This window comes from Ylistrum balloti, unplaced genomic scaffold (genome assembly GCF_031769215.1).
Source record: "Ylistrum balloti isolate Yb309-2 unplaced genomic scaffold, AGI_CSIRO_Ybal_v1 Utg369670, whole genome shotgun sequence".
NCBI lineage: Eukaryota > Metazoa > Mollusca > Bivalvia > Pectinida > Pectinidae > Ylistrum > Ylistrum balloti.
In genome coordinates this window covers 41,893-61,598 of record NW_026781916.1, presented here as the reverse complement: position 1 = coordinate 61,598, position 19,706 = coordinate 41,893, and the positions used below count along the sequence as shown (strand labels likewise).

The window sequence follows — 19,706 nt, the reverse complement described above, 5'->3', positions numbered from 1 at the left end:
TATTATCCCGTATAACAAATAAATAAAAAAATGTCTGTCTTCTTGTCCCTTTTTTATCTGTCTGTCTGTCTTTTTGTCCGTCCGTCCATCAGTCCGTCCGTCTCGCCGTCCGTCTCGCCGTCCGCCTCGCCGTCCGTCTGTCTGTCTGTCTTTTCCCCTCGTTAAGGATCGCCGCCTTCAATTCTAATGACAATATTTCAATTTTCGTTTTCTATAGTGCAGTGATTTGTAAAGACGTTTTCTAGTTTGAAATCAAATTTAACGCCCTCCGAATAATGATTTCTCTATCAAATGAATAACTAACATGAAGTTATTTCGTTACCTAACCGTAAATAAGGGAGGTTGGTTTAGTACAAGCCAATACTGTATATAAAAAATATCAAATAAAAGTAAAAAGAAAAATGTATTCAAAATATCAATTATAAAATGAAAAACATCACAATCAACTGAGCGGAACAAAATGTGAAACAGAAATCTGGATCGTTTGATGAAATAAACATTGTTTTGATCGCTTATAAATGAATAAAGCACAAAGACAAATAAAAAGATACAAAACAAACAAGGTTTTGGGATACATGTTTTCTGGAAAAACCTCTAAATAAAAGAGTTACACATCATAAAACGGTACTTACGAAAGATGTTTTCAATCCGATTAAATTATATATAAAACTTTCAAATAATAGATATTAAAACAAATACGTCAGAGTCTTTATCATATATTGAGCTAGATAATAGTAAATAGTAGGGGAGGTAACTCTGAAATATATATATATATATATATATATATATACACACATAAGAAGCCATGTGTGAAAAAAACCGCATTCCATTTATTTAATTCATCATATACATTCTGTTTTCGGAAGTGAAAAAACGCCGTGTGATTTTTGTCCGGTTTTGTTGGATTTTAATTTCCCGTGAATAAAATACTCGTACGATGCATATGGTCCGGTCGTGTGGAAATTTACACTGTCCATCGGCCTGATGGACAGTTTTTTAGCCACCATTCCTAGATAAGCATCGTCTATACCTATTGGTTTTACATACGGAAAGGCTAATTGCATCTTCTGTGCAACAGAGAATGAAGTCACGAAAGCACCGCCGGCTAAATATGGGGGCCAAAGGTCAAAAGGGTAAAGTTCAAGAGATATCTGCCATTTTGATGTTTTACTCCTTTCTGGCTCTCCACATGATATCAAAAATCCTAAAAATAAATTTTCCTGTGTATCACGTGATAGACTTTTTATAAATTGCACCAGTCCTGGAACATTTACAAAGTGATCGTCATCCACGAAGAGATAATAGTTTGCATCCGCACAAGACTCCATCGCCCAATTGAACGCCATGACAGTTTTTAGTGTATTGTTGAAATAAGCGTCCTGGAAATTTTCCTGAATGATATCTTTGTAGAAATCTGCCTCGTAGTCGATCATACCCTGTACAGATTTGTTATACGCAACTAAAAAAACTACTTTTATAACGCCTGGGTGAACTTTAGCCCATGTGGTCCGTACCGTGTGACGTCGATACCAGTTCTGAGCAGCAGATTTCACCAAGATGGCGAGCCTTGCTCCTTTCTGACTATAAAACTTACATTTTTCTGGTTTGTGTATATAGGTGTAGTTATGAGGATAATGCTTTTTAAAAGGAATTTCAGTACCGTTTGTTATTTTATCCATTACGTATGGTAGTAAATCTACCTGTAACGGATAACTTCTCATAAACTCACGTCGATATGACATCACTTCCGGTGGGACTTCTTTCAGAGCACGCATCACTCTGGGTCTCAATAATCCGCCACTCAGAAACCCTTTGCTTTCTATGTCCGACACTTGCTGGACCGAAGAGAGCAACCAAAGTCCAGCCATTACGTATAACAAAGGCCGAAGCTTCCGAATGTAAAACCATGGCCTCATAGTAATTAATAATGTATTGCACAAATTTCTGTAATTCTCTCCCGGAGCACCTCTATTTTCTTCCTTTATCTTGGCACTTTATCAGAAATAATTTTTTCACCGTTACAAGAAATATCGCAGAATCATCATTCACATTAACGAGATCACAAATCGGTCACTTCAATAATTTTCGACCGATTTTCCAGGAATCTTAAATTTTTCAAACAGTGACAAAATCCTGAGACGAATGAGGTTCAGCAGAACATTTCAGACACTAATTATTGTATAAAATGACGTTGTTTTGGTACAGATGTCCTTAGATACAAACTAACTTCTGTCGTTATAGACATTATACTGACTTCAGCGTTTCAATTTATTCAATATTTCCGGACATTTGTTGCTGTCGACGGCTCTTTCAGTAGAATACACCTGAAATGATAAGAATAAGTTCAATACCACAAAGTCAATTTGCTTCGTCGTAATTGTATGGAAGAACTCTCTCTCCCCTCCCAATCAATCAAACAATAAAATAATCAATTAATCGATAAATCAATCAATCAGTTAAATCCTCAATCGACATATCAATCTAATAATGAAACGATCAATCAGTACCATCAAGTGTCGTGAACATGCATCACAGTGCACACTATACATGTAGGACATAGATATAAATTACTGTCCTGGCAGACTGAAACCATGTGATCAATTTGGCCTGTTGACATTGCGCAAAATGACCATCATATTACAAATCGATTCTTCTACGTCTTCTCTTGTAGCAACCACAGACAATAAACAAAATATAGACTAATCGATACGTAAAATCAATTCTCTCTCTGTTCTCTTTCCACATATGAACACAGCTAAACCGCGACCGAAAGTCATTTCGTTCTCTATTCACGCCAAAATTCAAGTAAACGGTGACCGAATTGACTTCTTCATTAGTAATGCCATTACGTACTTTATTCACACCTGAATATAAATACAACTAAAAGTGGGCCGAATTGACTTCTTTATTAAGAATATCATCTATTTTATTGGTTTTTGATTGATTTGAATTTCTGTTTTATAGTCCATAACAAAAAAATCCGGGTTTCTTCATCGATTTCACGGGGAAAAAACATCTAACAAAGCAGTTATCGACAGCATGAATTTCGTGGAATCCGTTTCGGTGATACCCTGTTACATTGCCCTATGTTAAAGGTGTTTACTTGCCGAACTCATGGTATTTTGTCTGTCGAACTTTTAACTTCTAACACTGTTCCGACATGTCTTTTATTTGTTCTGTTAAACCAACTGTCAAAAACAACAATATTAAAGGCAATTCACATATCTGTTCAAAAGATAAAAAAATCGTTTATCGAAAACAGTGTTCAAATATCTTATTTTTTTCAAGATTTTCCCTGTGTGAATATCTGTAATATTAACAAATCTATTTGGTTCTCATATCACACGACTAAACAAAAAATTCCATGACCCTCTTAATCAATAGATTAAGCCCTAACTCACGCAAACATAACAAAGTACAGACTCGTTTATTTTATCCGGATTACAAAAACACGGGGTCACCGGTAACTATTTCGAAATAATAACATTAGCCCCCGTACCGAGAACGTTCTACCTATTTCACCTAATTGCATAACTTCAAATTTCATAAGAATGAAAAGTGCAAGATCGAATCTCCCTGATAAAACACACGTCTTAACAGCGTGTATACAACCGTTACCATAACAACGGTCGATTGTTCTTATTCCAAAATATCTCTAACGTTAAAATCAAAATATATTTCAATATTTCCGTGTTGGTAACACACTTTCTATATTATTATTACAAGGTTAGTCTCGTACTTTGAAAAAAAATCATAACGTACCTCTAATCCATGATCCATTATAAGAAGTTTCCATACATATATACAGTGTATCCAATTAAATCCGTTTTGTGAAGAAATTTGAAGACATATTTTTTGTGTTTCCCCCCTTTTCCCCTAAATTGTGAACTGTCGTAGCATGCGGCTGTAAGATACACTTATTTTGTAATATCCATCGCATATATCTAAATGTGTGGTTGAGTTCAGACAGTAGAACGTCACCATGTCGATTGTAGTACACATTTGTGTACCTGTCAGGGCGCGTTATATCCTTGTATATTTAGACATGGATTAGCAATGTAGAAGGCTTATTAAATCTATTGAGCTACTGAAACCTGCGCACAATGATCTGGTATTGACGCTTCAGGTGGTACCACAGTGAAGAAATAGAAATGTTTAAACCTTCTTGAATTAGTACGAATAGATATAACTATATCTAATGGAATGCTGAGTGTATACCTATGGCCGTAAGGACCTCGGGACAAAATTTGAATTGAATTGGCCTTAACACTTTCTGTTCGTCCTGTCATGTACGCTTGCACATATATCAAACCGAACATACAAACCCTACACATGTTTATATGAACAATACTATTTATTCGTTAAGTTTAGAGTATTAAAACCTGAAATCTTGATTGACAGCGCTATAAATTATTTCTCCTACAAGATACATTATGATATATTTTTTGTCAAAATCTCGTAGAGGACCTTGTGTACAGAAAAAATATTTGCTAATTCTGGAAATCTGATTAATATAACCCAAACTATGGAAATAGAAATATAAGTAAAATAAAGTAGTTTTTAATGTAATTATAGTCGAAATAATTGATATATGCGTTCCTGACAAATTTTCCATCAAACTCAACCGAGTTAGGATTAAACTCAACCGGGTTAGGTTTAAACTTAACCGGGTTAATGTTTAGCTTTCCGGGTTAAGTTTAAATTATACCGAGTTAAGATGAAACTCTTCTGATCAAGATTTTTCAAAATAATATTGCATTTATATCGACTATAATCACATTCAGATAATAGCTTCATATGCAGAGTTAATGGCGATTCAAGGTTTAAGACGTGAAATTTAAAAAAAGACATCAAAACACATATTTTATGTAAAGCTGTTTGAGATATTTGAATATATTTTTCATCACATAGTTTATTTGACAACGTGATATGCCTATGTAATTTATATCTTATATTCTTAATTTTGGCTTGATGAGTTCAAATATTTGTTGATTTTTTTCTTCTAGCAGATAAGGTCACACAAAGTCCATATACACAACACACTGGCCAACACTGTTTGGGTTTAAAGCCCAATTTCAACAAAAATATGTACATAGTTTGTAAGTAAGGTTACAACAAGTGCTATTTATAATAGGAAGATTGCTTATTTAGATAAGAAGGAGTTGCTTCATATAGTTACATATAGTTACATATAGTTACATAAGTGAAAGTAGCCATCTTAGCTGCCAAGACCAGACTTACATTGTATTTAATTCTAGTACAGGAGGGAAAATGTGAGATGATAATTCATAAAAATACATCTGGTATGTGTAGTACTGCTATAGTAGTAGTCAACCTGGGGGTTTAATTGATAAATACGAATTTCTGAAAGTACACATAGGATGTTTACAATACTACGTTCAATGAGATAATTCTTTGTATTGGAAATAAAGTCATGCATCATTAGAATGATTGTAAATTAGGCATTGAAAAATGGGAATATTTTAGAACGTGAAATAAAGTCTGAAACATGAGATAGGATGACACTATTTTGTATATAATTACAAAGAACACAACCATGGTATAAGACTTTTACACATAAATGATTATGATTTCTGTCGTAGGGTCTGTCGTAGGGTCTGTCGTGGGTCTGTCGTAGGGTCTGTCGTGGGTCTGTCGTAGGGTCTGTCGTGGGTCTGTCGTAGGGTCTGTCGTAGGGTCTGTCGTGGGTCTGTCGTAGGGTCTGTCGTGGGTCTGTCGTAGGGTCTGTCGTAGGGTCTGTCGTGGGTCTGTCGTAGGGTCTGTCGTAGGGTCTGTCGTGGGTCTGTCGTAGGGTCTGTCGTGGGTCTGTCGTAGGGTCTGGTCTGTCGTAGGGTCTGTAGGGTCTGTCGTAGGGTCTGTCGTAGGGTCTGGTCTGTCGTAGGGTCTGTAGGGTCTGTCGTGGGTCTGTCGTAGGGTCTGTCGTGGGTCTGTCGTAGGGTCTGTCGTAGATCGGTATATCTATTGCACTCAAAGAAGAAGTGTATGGTAGTTTCAGAAGATTGAGTGCACTCACACATTGGAGATTCTATTAGATGATCTTTGAAAAGATCATAGTTAAGATTACTAGCGTTATTTATTAACTGGCACAGCATAATGTTTGTATCACGATTACCTAGAAATTTAAAAGTATAATTTGTTTCAGAGTCTACATATTGATTCTTGCACAATAACCTTTTCAACTGAGATGTGGAATGGATATTACTAATATCTGGGGCAAGCCTATTAATCTCATTAAACATACACAGGGTTTCATCATGTATATATGGTTGAATTATTTCACTTAAGTAATATGGAGTTTCATTATTTATTATTTTATACATTAAGATAAGTTTGTGTTTATATCTTCTGCTACTCAAAGTATCCCATCCTAGTTCCTTATATAATTATCATGTGATGTCCCTCTACGTAAACCTGTAATTAATCTAGCAGTCTCTAGTTGTATGGATTCCAATAATTTTTTTTGAGCCAGGATACAGTTATCCCAAACAACATTTGCGTATTCACTAATTGGCCTAATGTAAGAAGTATACAAGGAAGTAAGAGATTTTCTATCAATTTTATTTTTTTTTAATTAACCTGAAGATATTTACCCTTTTAAACGCTTTTTCATAGATATTAGATATGTGTTGATTCCACTTGGCATCACCACTAAGAGTAAGACCTAGATGTGTATGAAGTTTGTTTTCAGTAATTGGTTGATCATAAAATGTAATAATTGGATGTTTTTTGTCAGTTTTTCTTGAAAATACTACAGATTCAGTTTTGGAAGGATTTAATATAATATCCCATTTATTGGCCCACAGCATTATGTTTGTCAAGTCATCTGAAAGATTCTGTGCCAGTTCAATGGGATAATTATCACATGTACCAAAGAGAGATGCATCATCTGCAAATAATTTTATTTTACTGGAGACGCATTCAACAATATCATTAATATATAAAAATAGTAATGGCCCGAGAACCGAGCCTTGTGGTACCCCAGCTTGGACAGGGTCAAAGGTTGATGCATAACCTTCTGTCAATACTGTTTCCTATTAGATAGAAAATTGTCAAGCCAATTTAATAGATTACCTGTAACACCAAAATATTTCAATTTATAAAGCAGTCCATTATGTCAAACCCTATCGAAAGCTTTACTTATGTCACAGAATATAAATCTGATTTCTTTGATCTAGGCAATTAACAATGGTATGGTAAATAGATAATAACTGATTTACAATAGAGTCTTTGGGTGTAAAGCCGGACTGATGCTTTGTAATAATTTTATATGTAGTAAGATAATTATAGAGATATTCGAAAATAATGTTTTCAAGCATTTTGCTTAAACATGAAGTAATTGATGTAGGTTTGTAATTAGTTGCCTCTTTAGTTAATAATTTCCCTTTATAAATAGCATTAATATTAACCAACTTCCAACTGATGGGAATAATACCTGTTTCTATAGATTTATTAAATAGGAGAGTGAGAGGGAGGAGAATAGATGGATGTAGTCGTTTGATTATTTTAGGAACCATGCCATCTGGTCCAGCAGGTTCATTACCATTCAAAAGAAATAACTGATCCTTAACATCTTGTTGAGTAATAACAATATTATTTATAGAGTGAAGATAATCATTGACAGTTTCAGGTAAGAGTTCAGTATTTTCAGAAGTAGTAGAAATTGATGGAAAATATTTATTTAAGCATTCAGCTTTGTCAAATGGATGTTAGATAAATGAGTGATTGTGATTAAGTGGGGGATAGAAGATTTATTGGTTATATTAAGAACATTTCTTGCAATTTTCCACCATTTATCAGGAGGAATAGATCTGTCGGCTGATGATTGTTGAAGGTGTTCCATGTAAGATTTCTTTGCATCAAGTATTTTACTAGTAGTTTCATTTCTTTTGTTTCTATAGTCAATGAACAGCAGAGTTAGTAGTCTTAGTTTTCCTATGATTCCTATTTCTTTGTCTTATAAGTAGTCTAATATCATTTGTCATCCATTTCTTATCATTTGGCCTAATAGTCACATACTTAATGGGTATACATTCATCAATTAACTGTTTTATAGTGTCACATAAACACTCGTTTCTACGATATATTATATACATAGTGCTCGTCCATTAATCTTGTTTCGCAGTCCCGAATGGCACAACGGAAATATGTTGGGTAAATTAAGAACAACACGACCACTTGTAATTCTCTGTTCCTTCATTTTGTCTTTTTGTATGTACAAATAAAAACCTTAGCCACCGGTCATATCCGTGTCTACGGTCAACACTTAATGAATGCTATTGTCCAGTCTTAAGAGCAGTATAGGGCTTAAAAAGATATAGCCGAAATCAGGATAACAACGTGTCCAGACTGGTCAGGCTCTATCCTGGAACGCATACATGTTATAAACATGTACCTGGAACTTTGTTTTTACAGTGATTATAGTCTATATCATTAATGTTAGTTCGGTTTTTACAGTGATTATAGTCTATATCATTAATGTTAGTTCGGTTTTTACAGTGATTATAGTCTATATCATTAATGTTAGTCCGGTTTTTACAGTGATTATAGTCTATATCATTAATGTTAGTCCGGTTTTTACAGTGATTATAGTCTATATCATTAATGTTAGTTCGGTTTTTACAGTGATTATAGTCTATATCATTAATGTAAGTTCGGTTTTTACAGTGATTATAGTCTATATCATTAATGTTAGTCCGGTTTTTACAGTGATTATAGTCTATATCATTAATGTTAGTCCGGTTTATCTGTGTTTTTATCTGTAGTTCTCACCTGTACATATATAACAAAAACTCAGCCAAAAAAGGAAAAAAAGTAAAGTAATTAAAGACATAACATAATAAAAAAAAATATATGGTGACATAATGTACATGTAATTATTATGCCGTGTATGGTGACATAATGTACATGTAAGTATTATGCCGTGTATGGTGACATAATGTACATGTAAGTATTATGCCGTGTATGGTGACATAAAGTACATGTAATTATTATGCCGTGTATGATGACATAATGTACATGTAATTATTACGCCGTGTATGGTGACACAATGTACATGTAATTATTATGCCGTGTATGGTGACATAATGTACATGTAATTATTATGCCGTGTATGGTGACATAATGTACATGTAATTATTATGCCGTGTATGGTGACATAATGTACATGTAATTATTATGCCGTGTATGGTGACATAATGTACATGTAATTATTATGCCGTGTATGGTGACATAATGTACATGTAATTATTATGTCGTGTATGGTGACATAATGTACATGTAATTATTGTGTCGTGTATGGTGACATAATGTACATGTAATTATTGTGTCGTGTATGGTGACATAATGTACATGTAATTATTGTGCCGTGTATGGTGACATAATGTACATGTAATTATTGTGTCGTGTATGGTGACATAATGTACATGTAATTATTGTGTCGTGTATGGTGACATAATGTACATGTAATTATTGTGCCGTGTATGGTGACATAATGTACATGTAATTATTATGCCGTGTATGGTGACATAATGTACATGTAATTATTATGCCGTGTACGGTGACATAATGTACATGTAATTATTATGCAATTTTAATGATGTTATATTATTTTTGTTGTGTATTCCAAAATAATATAAACTATTGTGATTTCAATTCAATTCAATTTTTCAATTCAATCTTTTTATTACCAAATGCACACTGCATATAGGCATACAATAATTTTCATAATGATCAAAACAAATACATGTCATGTACAATGGCGGAGAACATATTACATTATTTAGATTCGATTCTCTCCAATTCATGAAAAAAAATACAATATGGGAAAATTGATTTTTCTTAAGTCACAGAACTCACCAATTCATGAGAAAATACAATGTTTGGAAATAAAAGAAGATTTTTCTTGAGGAACAGAACTCAGAGGCATGACTTAACTGGTCAGCTTATTGTGAAATAACAAGGCTCCACTTATAATACCTCTAGCAGAAGACAAACCAATTACAGTTATATTACATACTTAAATCTAAAATAAAACACTGTATACCATAGTCACATTATTGAGTAACAATAGCATGAAATACAGCTTATATGTAATATTAAACGATTTCTATGGACTGTTGCTTGGATCAAGTACTTAAATTTCTGACCTGTTTTATTTTTTTGCAAGACAAAAACTCTACCAATTTTAACACAGATGGACGAGAATATGATAGTATGGTTTAATTAAAGACGATCTTAATTCTGAAAATACCGGACAAACAAGAATGAATGAAACTTATCTCCAACATCTCTATTATCACATAAAGTACATAATCTCTGATTACGAGGAACTGCATGATTACGAGGAACTGCATGATTACGAGGAACTGCATTGTACCTGCCTGTCTCTATAATGAGATCGTGCGCTTGCAATCTATATTTTGCAAGAATATGTTTACTTCTCCCAAACAAGGGTTTAGTAAGATACCACTGTAGATCAAAACGGTCAACAATGTGTTTATACAACATACATTTAGAAGATGTCTCGAATGTGTTTCTCATTTCCTGAATAAAAGTATCTTTAATACGTTGCTCAAATAATAATAAAAAATGTCTCTCATTTAGTACACATTGTGAAACCCACACATCTCTAAATCCCAAAGTACACAGCTCATGTTTAAGATGATAGACCCAATTATCTTTACAATTCGGTTTCCTGTTATGAAGCTCTAAAAGTTCGTCATAACAGGCCCTCAAAATACAGTTATTCGCCCAGTACTTAACAATAGAAATTCTACGTATCATTTCCACTATATAATTTTTAATTGTAATAATTTTGGGTTCAGATGATATTTTTCCAGTGAAATGTTTTAACATGAAAACTGTTCACTTATCTTAGGTCAGTCTTTTAAAACATGATGACTGTGTTAATACTGTGCTAACGGAGATCAAGTTACGTATGACATGACACCTTGAGGTGAGCATACAAGGTATATATTTATCAATATACGATTCAAAATGAATCCCCAATTCCATAATTCATTAATAGGTTCTGATACTTAACTGATATTGTTAGAAATCAATCATGAGCTAATGTTCATTTCGATTTTAAGTCCATCCAGAATAGAATAGGGGGTAACAACTTAGCATAGAACGGTCATTTATACAGGATTAGGTCTTCTCGCGGAGAAAGGTAAATGATTATGTAAATGATTATGTAAATGATTATATGTAAATGATTATGTAAATGATTATGTAAATGATTATGCAAATGATTATGTAAATGATTATGTAAATGATTATGTAAAATTATGTAAATGGTTATATGTAATGATTATGTAAATGATTATATGTAAATGGTTATACATGTACTTTATGCAAATTTTAGAAGGACTGCATATATACTGCCTGCATGTATTAAGAGACAAAACATTAATAATCAATTGTTGATTTATAATGATACATCTGTAATATCATTTTAAAGCCATACATCTGTGAATATGTAAACCCGTCTGTGTCATCAAAATTGAATCTGTTTTTATTCCTTTCAGAATTTACTGGAGATGTACTATCAGCACCTGCCTTGCTACTGTAAATACCCACAACAACATCATAGTAGGAGTCGGACGACATCCACACAACCACCCACAAGTTTCTTCTTTGAAGTTATATGAAATGATGGACTTTAGTGCATATTAGTATACATTATGTAGATGCTGCAGTGTGTGGTGTTAAATTGAACTTTTAGTGCTGTAAATAAGTTTCTATTAGTTATTATTAATGTTATTTTTTTTTAATTTGTAACTAGTGTCCTTCATGTAAGTTTGCAGTCGAAAATTAAAAAAATACAGGTTGATCCACAAGTAAAATATCTCAGGTAAATGCAGTACTTATATGAAACAGACTATAATTAGCCTCCCTTTGGTGTTTCTACCTGATGTCCTGGACATGTATGCGTTCAGGGAACGACGGGTGGTTTATTTTAGATTTTACCTTTTAGACTAAAAGTAGGACACTTACGTAAGTGAGAACAAAAGCCCGCCGTTAGCGTCATGAAAACATGTTTAGAAATGGCGGAAATATAAGAAATAATGAAGTGTGGAAATATGAGAACATAGAAATTGTTTACTATTTCAAATATTTGGGAATGTATCTTAATTACAATGGAAAATTCTATAAAACTCAAAAGCATTTAGCAGATCAAGGAAGAAAGGCCTTATTTTCATTGTCATCGTCTTTAAGGAATTATTGTTTGAATGTAGAAACTCAGTGCTCTGTTTTCGATATCTATGTAAACAGTGTTTTAAGTTATGGTGCAGAAATATGGAGATTCCATAAAGCCCCCGACGTAGAGAGAGTACATCTAAATTTCTGCAAAAAAGTCCTTAAAGTCTGTAAATCTACGTCCAATGATTTAGTTTATTGTGAATTGGGTAGGTTACCATTAATTGTTACAAGAAAGCTAAGAATATTCAAATATTGGTTGAAGTTGAAGAAATCGGATAATTTGATATTAAAAACTTGTTATGATGAGTGCGTTAACGAGAATGATCCGTGGATATGTAATATTAAGAATGAATTAATAGCCCTAGGCCTAGGTTATATTTTTGAACCGAATCTACCAGTTTTAAACGCTTTTAGAATTATTGAACAGAGGCTGAGCGATATTACTAAGCAAAATATGATGGCAAAGATAGCAGTTCTTCAAAAGGTAGAATTTATCAATATCTTACAGATAGTCACTGTATTCCGTTTTATCTCCTTAAATCTATTGACTCTAAATACAAATGTATGCTAACTAAGTTTAGAGTATCGTCTCATAAATTAAATATGGAAATAGGTAGACACAATAACATAATTCGAAGAAATAGGAACTGTAGCAAATGTAACTTTGGAGACGTCGAGGAGGAGTTTCATTTCATCTTTGAATGTCCTTTTTATAATGATTTGAGGTCAAAATATACAAAGAAGAATTATTATAAGAGTCCACAAACTTGTCCCACTATTATCTGTGAATAACGTTAAAGAGTTGTCAAATTTAGGAAAATATTTATATCTAGCCACTAAGAGGCGTAATTGATTAGTTAGTAGTTGATAATTGTGTGTATTCGTAATATGTTCTGTGTTTATAGTTTGCACTCGTATGCTTTAGACACTCTCCTATAACATATATACCTGTATATAAATAGCTTGTACCTATAAGTCGTAAGACTTTTGGAGAAATAAAGAATAAAGAACTTTAAAAAATGTGGGTACCCTGATAGGACAATCCAGAAAGTTAACAATGGATTTTATAAACACCAAGGGGAAAAAAAGGAAAGGACAAGGCCTGACTAAAACCATACAGTGGATCTACCATGGTCGTGACATTGCAACTGCAACATCCATGAACCACACGTGTGTTGTTAATCTCACTCGATCGCCGACTGTCCACACGTGTGTTATTTATCACTCTCGATCGCCGACTGTCCACACGTGTGTTGTTAATCACACTCGAGAGCAGCAGTGTTTTCAACTATAAGGAATCATTCATTCAAATATCATTTATGGCATTTGTCAGAGACGTTGCGCGCAACTGATGACACAAACCTTAAAGCAATTTGTAAGCGGAGCGCGGGTGTTGGTCTGTATATATTGATAAAGAGTAACAGTGTCTCCAAGATAGCCATGTCAATGGTATCCTGTTTATTAGGACGAATAAGAAACTATTCCACTCATAGATATGCTCCGTAAACACCACTGAGACTTTTGACAGTTAAAAATCCGCTGTAAAAAGTCTCAATGCACGCTCCGCATCCTAAATATGTCAACGCTTACTTCCGACAATACACAAGCACACATATGCTAAAGGCTTCTTCCTTCAAATAACCCTCTTAAAGAAAATCAAAATGAATCCTGTCATTTCTTAACAGACAAATATGTAATAATTTCAAAACATCATTCCATATAATCGATATATTTGTTCAATGTTCCAAGCGGACCACACTCTTTACCGATCGACAATCTTCAATATTGCTAGTTCCTATCATGTTTTAACTCTACGTGTTGATTTTGGATTACATCGACAGTGATAATTAGCATCGATATACATATATCTATTATTTACCGATGTTGCTAATAAATAGATAAATGAATCCTTCCTCTGTCAGATCGAGGACTTAGATCCTGTAACATAATCCCAACCGAGGCATTAGCCGAGGTTAGGATATCGATTGATCTTAGCTCGAGCAGTGTATCTGGTTTGGGAAGGTTATACATATGTCTTAGTGTGGGAGGTAAAATGTTTTTATGCTATTTTTATGTTTAAGGTAGATACCCGCACCCACACAACCCTCTCACTCACTGCAGCACACACACACACACACACACACACACACACACACCGCCCGCCCCCGTCCCCTCCCTCCATCTCTCATCCTATAATGTACCCTCACTTTCACCTTAGCTCCATTTCTTCCGCTTTAAATCAACATAGTTTGTCTTTTGTAAACAGATTTAAAAGCTTGGTGAGTGGTTCAACCCGTCCGTCTAATGACAACGGGTGTCTGTGTACACATCATCATTCACAAAGGAGACTTCTTAAGAAGTTATATCAATTTCAGATCTACATGTTTGTTTAAGTCATAGATATATAGTAAACATATTGAGATGTGGCTCTGCTGGTGATCTACTGTCCGTAACTGCAAAATGGGCTTTTGCTCTTAAGCCATAACCAAATCCCCCTTTGATTTTAGCTTCTGTCTGAAAATAAATATGTGTTTTAGACAGGTGGTGTCTCAGACAGATTTCATTGTTGTTATAGACAGGTGGTGACTAAGTCAGGTTTGACTGCAGTTATAGACAGGTGGTGTCTAAGTCAGGTTTCACTGTAGTTATAGACAGGTGGTGACTAAGTCAGGTTAGACTGTAGTTATAGACAGGTGGTGACTAAGTCAGGTTTGACTGCAGTTATAGACAAGTGGTGTCTAAGTCAGGTTTCACTGTAGTTATAGACAGGTGGTGTCTCAGACAGATTTCATTGTTGTTATAGACAGGTGGTGACTAAGTCAGGTTTGACTGCAGTTATAGACAGGTGGTGTCTAAGTCAGGTTTCACTGTAGTTATAGACAGGTGGTGACTAAGTCAGGTTAGACTGTAGTTATAGACAGGTGGTGACTAAGTCAGGTTTGACTGCAGTTATAGACAAGTGGTGTCTAAGTCAGGTTTCACTGTAGTTATAGACAGGTGGTGACTAAGTCAGGTTAGACTGTAGTTATAGACTGGTGGTGTCTAAGTCAGGTTTGACTGCAGTTATAGACAGGTGGTGTCTAAGTCAGGTTTCACTGTAGTTATAGACATGTGATGACTAAGTCAGGTTTGATTGTAGTTATAGACAGGTGGTGTCTAAGTCAGGTTTCACTGTAGTTATAGACATGTGATGACTAAGTCAGGTTTGATTGTAGTTATAGACAGGTGGTGACTAAGTCAGGTTAGACTGTAGTTATAGACTGGTGGTGTCTAAGTCAGGTTTGACTGTAGTTATAGACTGGTGGTGTCTAAGTCAGGTTTCACTGCAGTTATAGACAGGTGGTGTCTAAGTCAGGTTTCACTGTAGTTATAGACATGTGATGACTATGTCAGGTTTGATTGTAGTTATAGACAGGTGGTGTCTAAGTCAGGTTTCACTGTAGTTATAGACATGTGATGACTATGTCAGGTTTGATTGTAGTTATAGACAGGTGGTGTCTAAGTCAGGTTTCACTGCAGTTATAGACAGGTGGTGTCTAAGTCAGGTTTCACTGTAGTTATAGACATGTGATGACTATGTCAGGTTTGATTGTAGTTATAGACAGGTGGTGTCTAAGTCAGGTTTCACTGTAGTTATAGACATGTGATGACTATGTCAGGTTTGACTGTAGTTATAGACTGGTGGTGTCTAAGTCAGGTTTCACTGTAGTTATAGACATGTGATGACTATGTCAGGTTTGATTGTAGTTATAGACAGGTGGTGTCTAAGTCAGGTTTCACTGTAGATGAAATATCTTACAATATATATACAGAGTAATACAAGTGCCATAAAAAAACTATCGAGATCACGTTAAATATAAAGTATGTTTATTGTTTATAGAACAATTTACATCAACTTTACTCTGTTGATGTACAAAATTATCTAAAATCGGAGGTCGATGATGTTCCGTGTTCACACATGTTTTATACAACTGACCACGACATGGATGAACAGGAGTGTTGATGTACAAAATTATCTGAAATCGGAGGTCGATGATGTTACGTGTTCACACATGTTTTATACAACTGACCACGACATGGATCAACAGGTGTGTTGATGTACAAAATTATCTGAAATCGGAGGTCGATGATGTTGTTCCGTGTTCACAAGTTTTTATTACAAAGGTCCAGTACCAACATTACTACAAAGGTTAAAGGTCAATATTTAGATTAACGTTCAGACGTTAATGGGTTTCTATCGTTTACCACAATATCTACACCAATCTTTCAAAAGCATTACCAAACTATTTTTCTGTGTAAATTGAGATAATTTTGACAAAACCAATCAGATAGCTTTAGAGGTACTACTGGAATGTCTTTGTAGACATGGACCAAAAAAGAAAAAAAAAGACTCAGCTGGGGTTACGCAAATACCGGCGATTCGACTCACGTCTTTGTCTTCAGTCACGATAGTCTTAAATAAATTATATTTCAGGAACGTTTGATGAACAGCAAGTCGTTTAAGGGCATTATTGACATTTAAATCCCTTGGTTTGAATTAAATCGTATACTTTATATACATAAGCACAAACTATTTAAAAAAATACTCAGGTTTCTTTTTGTCCTCGGCAGATCAATTGCCGACGGCGGCTACGATAGGACAGTGAAATCATCATTCACCCAATTAAGGTTGAAGTATTGGGATCTCGTCATAAGGGAGAAGGACTATTATATTAAAAAAAGGCTTGCAAAGCATTACTTTTCACTTAATTGGCAGGTCTTTTGATTCATCTAGAAATATCAGATGTATGATAATTACGAAATATTTAAAAGCTTGGATTCCTTTCCCTGTCTAGATCACTTCTCTAAGTCGCTAGGCTTTAAATTAGCGTCACTGATCTGTCCTAAAAGATCAAAATAGTTGTGTTGATTATTTGGCGATAGTGTAACCAGTTCCAAAATTTGTATTAAAATGTGCTTTAACAACTTGTTAGTTTTTTTTTAATTTTCAACACTAATTGATATCACTGAAGTAAATGATTTGCCAAATATTAAGAAAATCCTATAAAATTGTGTATTCTATTCAATGTCTGTTCTTCTTAATTTTAATTCTGTTATTTCAACGCATATAATGAATGATGAACTCACTATTTGCATTACATTGGTCTTTTTATCTTAAAGAATGTAATGTGTCATCGGTGTCCGTTTTAACCAAATCCTGTTACGTCTTTCAAATCCTCGCCGTTATTATTTGTTTTGTTCTATTCTTCTTCAATGATTCGTTATCTACTTGCTAAAATTTTAAACATGTACATGAAATAATTTTGAAACATCAAACATATTGACTGAGGAGAAGGTAACGGGTTTAGATTCAGGTTAGAGTCAAACTTATCCAAATCCATGAAAATACACATAAATAGAACTTATAATCCTTACCTTCATCAGCTTTCTGGTGACGGCAACTGTCTATGAGCTGGAGTGTTACTACAGGAAAAATGTATTGTGGCACTTCATAAACCTTGCGTAATCCTTTCAAATTCTACCAGAAGTCCACAGAGCATATCTTTTATTCATCGCTCCGGGATACAACAATCAACATTTGTGCAAGGTATTATTGAACACTGTCGCTTTAGCTATCTTTGTTTATATTCTTCTGGCCATATTTCTATTCGGCTTTCAAATACCACTGTAATTCTAGACTCTGTGGGATATATATATATATATAGATATCAAAGATTTCCGTCTCTGGCAATCTATTTATACCCGGTAATAATACACCCGAGACTTGATAATACTACCACATGTAATTTCCAGTTATTTTTTTCCTGTGTAGACCGAAATATGGGTCCTGCTTTAATAAAAAAAATGTAACATGAATTTTACTTGAATAAGACAAACTCATTCAACAAAATTCCTGGTTACACGAAAAAGGAAGAAGAGAACTTGGCAGAAGGCGATAGCTGAATAAAGAATCGTCTGCTAAAGCCAGCATAAAACCTTGTCATACCTGCACAAAGCAAATCAAAGATACTGGTTCAAACAGAAAACACATTGATCGAAGGTTCTATAGAAATGCTGTTTGTAATATTTGAACAATGTGGCTAGTATACACAAATCAAAATTGTAAATTGACAGGCGAGGAAGAGTGAAGATTTACTATTGACTAAACTGTACCTATAATTATCAAAATGGATTGTGAATCGGTGAGCAAATTGTGTTTTAATATGACCATTCCATCGATTCTCTGCTTCAATCAAAGTCCATATGGAATTTCAAACGCATTGAATCAGATAAAGCTGTAGGGTTGTTGGCAACTCCTGTTAAAGCGTCAGTAGACTAAACGAAAATCGAAGTTCTGGCTAACGAGGACAACCTAACCATGTAACACCAACGGACGAAAATTAAACCGGAGGAACCAGATTTAAAACGATCACGAGAACTGCTCTGCTCCAGACATCAATTAAATTCTGGTCAGTGAGGATTTTTGGTGATAGAGAGATGAATATTTGTCCAAACATCACTTTTGGTAAAAAAAATTGTTAAATATATGACCGCAATTTGCACCTACGTCTTAGTGAAAAAAAATATATAATAGTAAAAGTCATGTGATTTTGCACTGACGATGTGTTACAGCTAGTTCTTGCTGTATATTATATACGCTGTCCAGCAGTCAATTCAGTGATCAGAGCGTGGAACTCCACTACACATATAGAATTCCATCGTGCAGGATTCACGTTCTAATATATCAGTCAACAGACTGTCCCTAACACAAGGAGTCAGATCTGGCGCGAAATATTGTGATGTACCAACAAGAACGAGGAAACCGTTTTTTTTTTTTTTTTTTTTGTCCTGAATTCCAGCTTCCTATCTAATAATTCTTCATGTACGGCACCACCTCCAAAAGCATTTTTTTCCAAGTTTTACAATATTTGCGGTACATGTACTATTTGACATGCAAATGTTAAAACTCGTGTGTAAATATTTCATTCGGGTGTTTCGGCTTTTTACGTTAATGTAATGAAAAGTTCTAAAATGACAGTAAATGTTGACAGAACTTTAAACAATAATAAAATAGACAAAACAAAATGGTGATTCATTACACATAACACTGAACATCAACTTTCCACAACAAAAGCCCAGCGTCTGTCTGTATACACCTACTACCTGAGGACTGATCTGGGTGGTGGTGATCTTTTTGTATTTGACCCCGAATCAATTATGAGAGACTATATTCTTATATATTTTATTTCAGTAAAGTTGCATGGTAAATTGTCTCCAAATCTACATGCATAATGTAATATATTCTAAAATCTTAATCTCAAGAGTTTAAATTGTTATACCAATGTATTTACAAGTGTTTTAATCAATATTTTTTTTCAAAATGACAGATTTAGAACTGAAAACGCAAAAAAATCTATTCCGTGCTACCAGTAATTCTAAGATACAAAATATCCTATTAGATGTTGTTGTGTCTTCTGTTAATCACGTACATAATTGATATA

General features: G+C 34.3%; 1 protein-coding gene across 1 annotated transcript; it reads right to left on the bottom strand.

Annotated features, from left to right (window-relative positions):
* Positions 1–842: 842 nt before the first annotated feature.
* Positions 843–1,916, bottom strand: LOC132562000 (beta-1,3-galactosyltransferase brn-like). The gene has a single exon (XM_060226729.1). The coding sequence runs from the start codon at positions 1,914–1,916 to the stop codon at positions 843–845; it is 1,074 nt and encodes a 357-aa protein (XP_060082712.1).
* Positions 1,917–19,706: the final 17,790 nt, after the last annotated feature.

Bases quoted from the DNA above. Each gene is read 5' to 3' on its own strand.
- LOC132562000 (XM_060226729.1), bottom strand. From the start codon at position 1,916: ATGAGGCCATGGTTTTACATTCGGAAGCTTCGGCCTTTGTTATACGTA.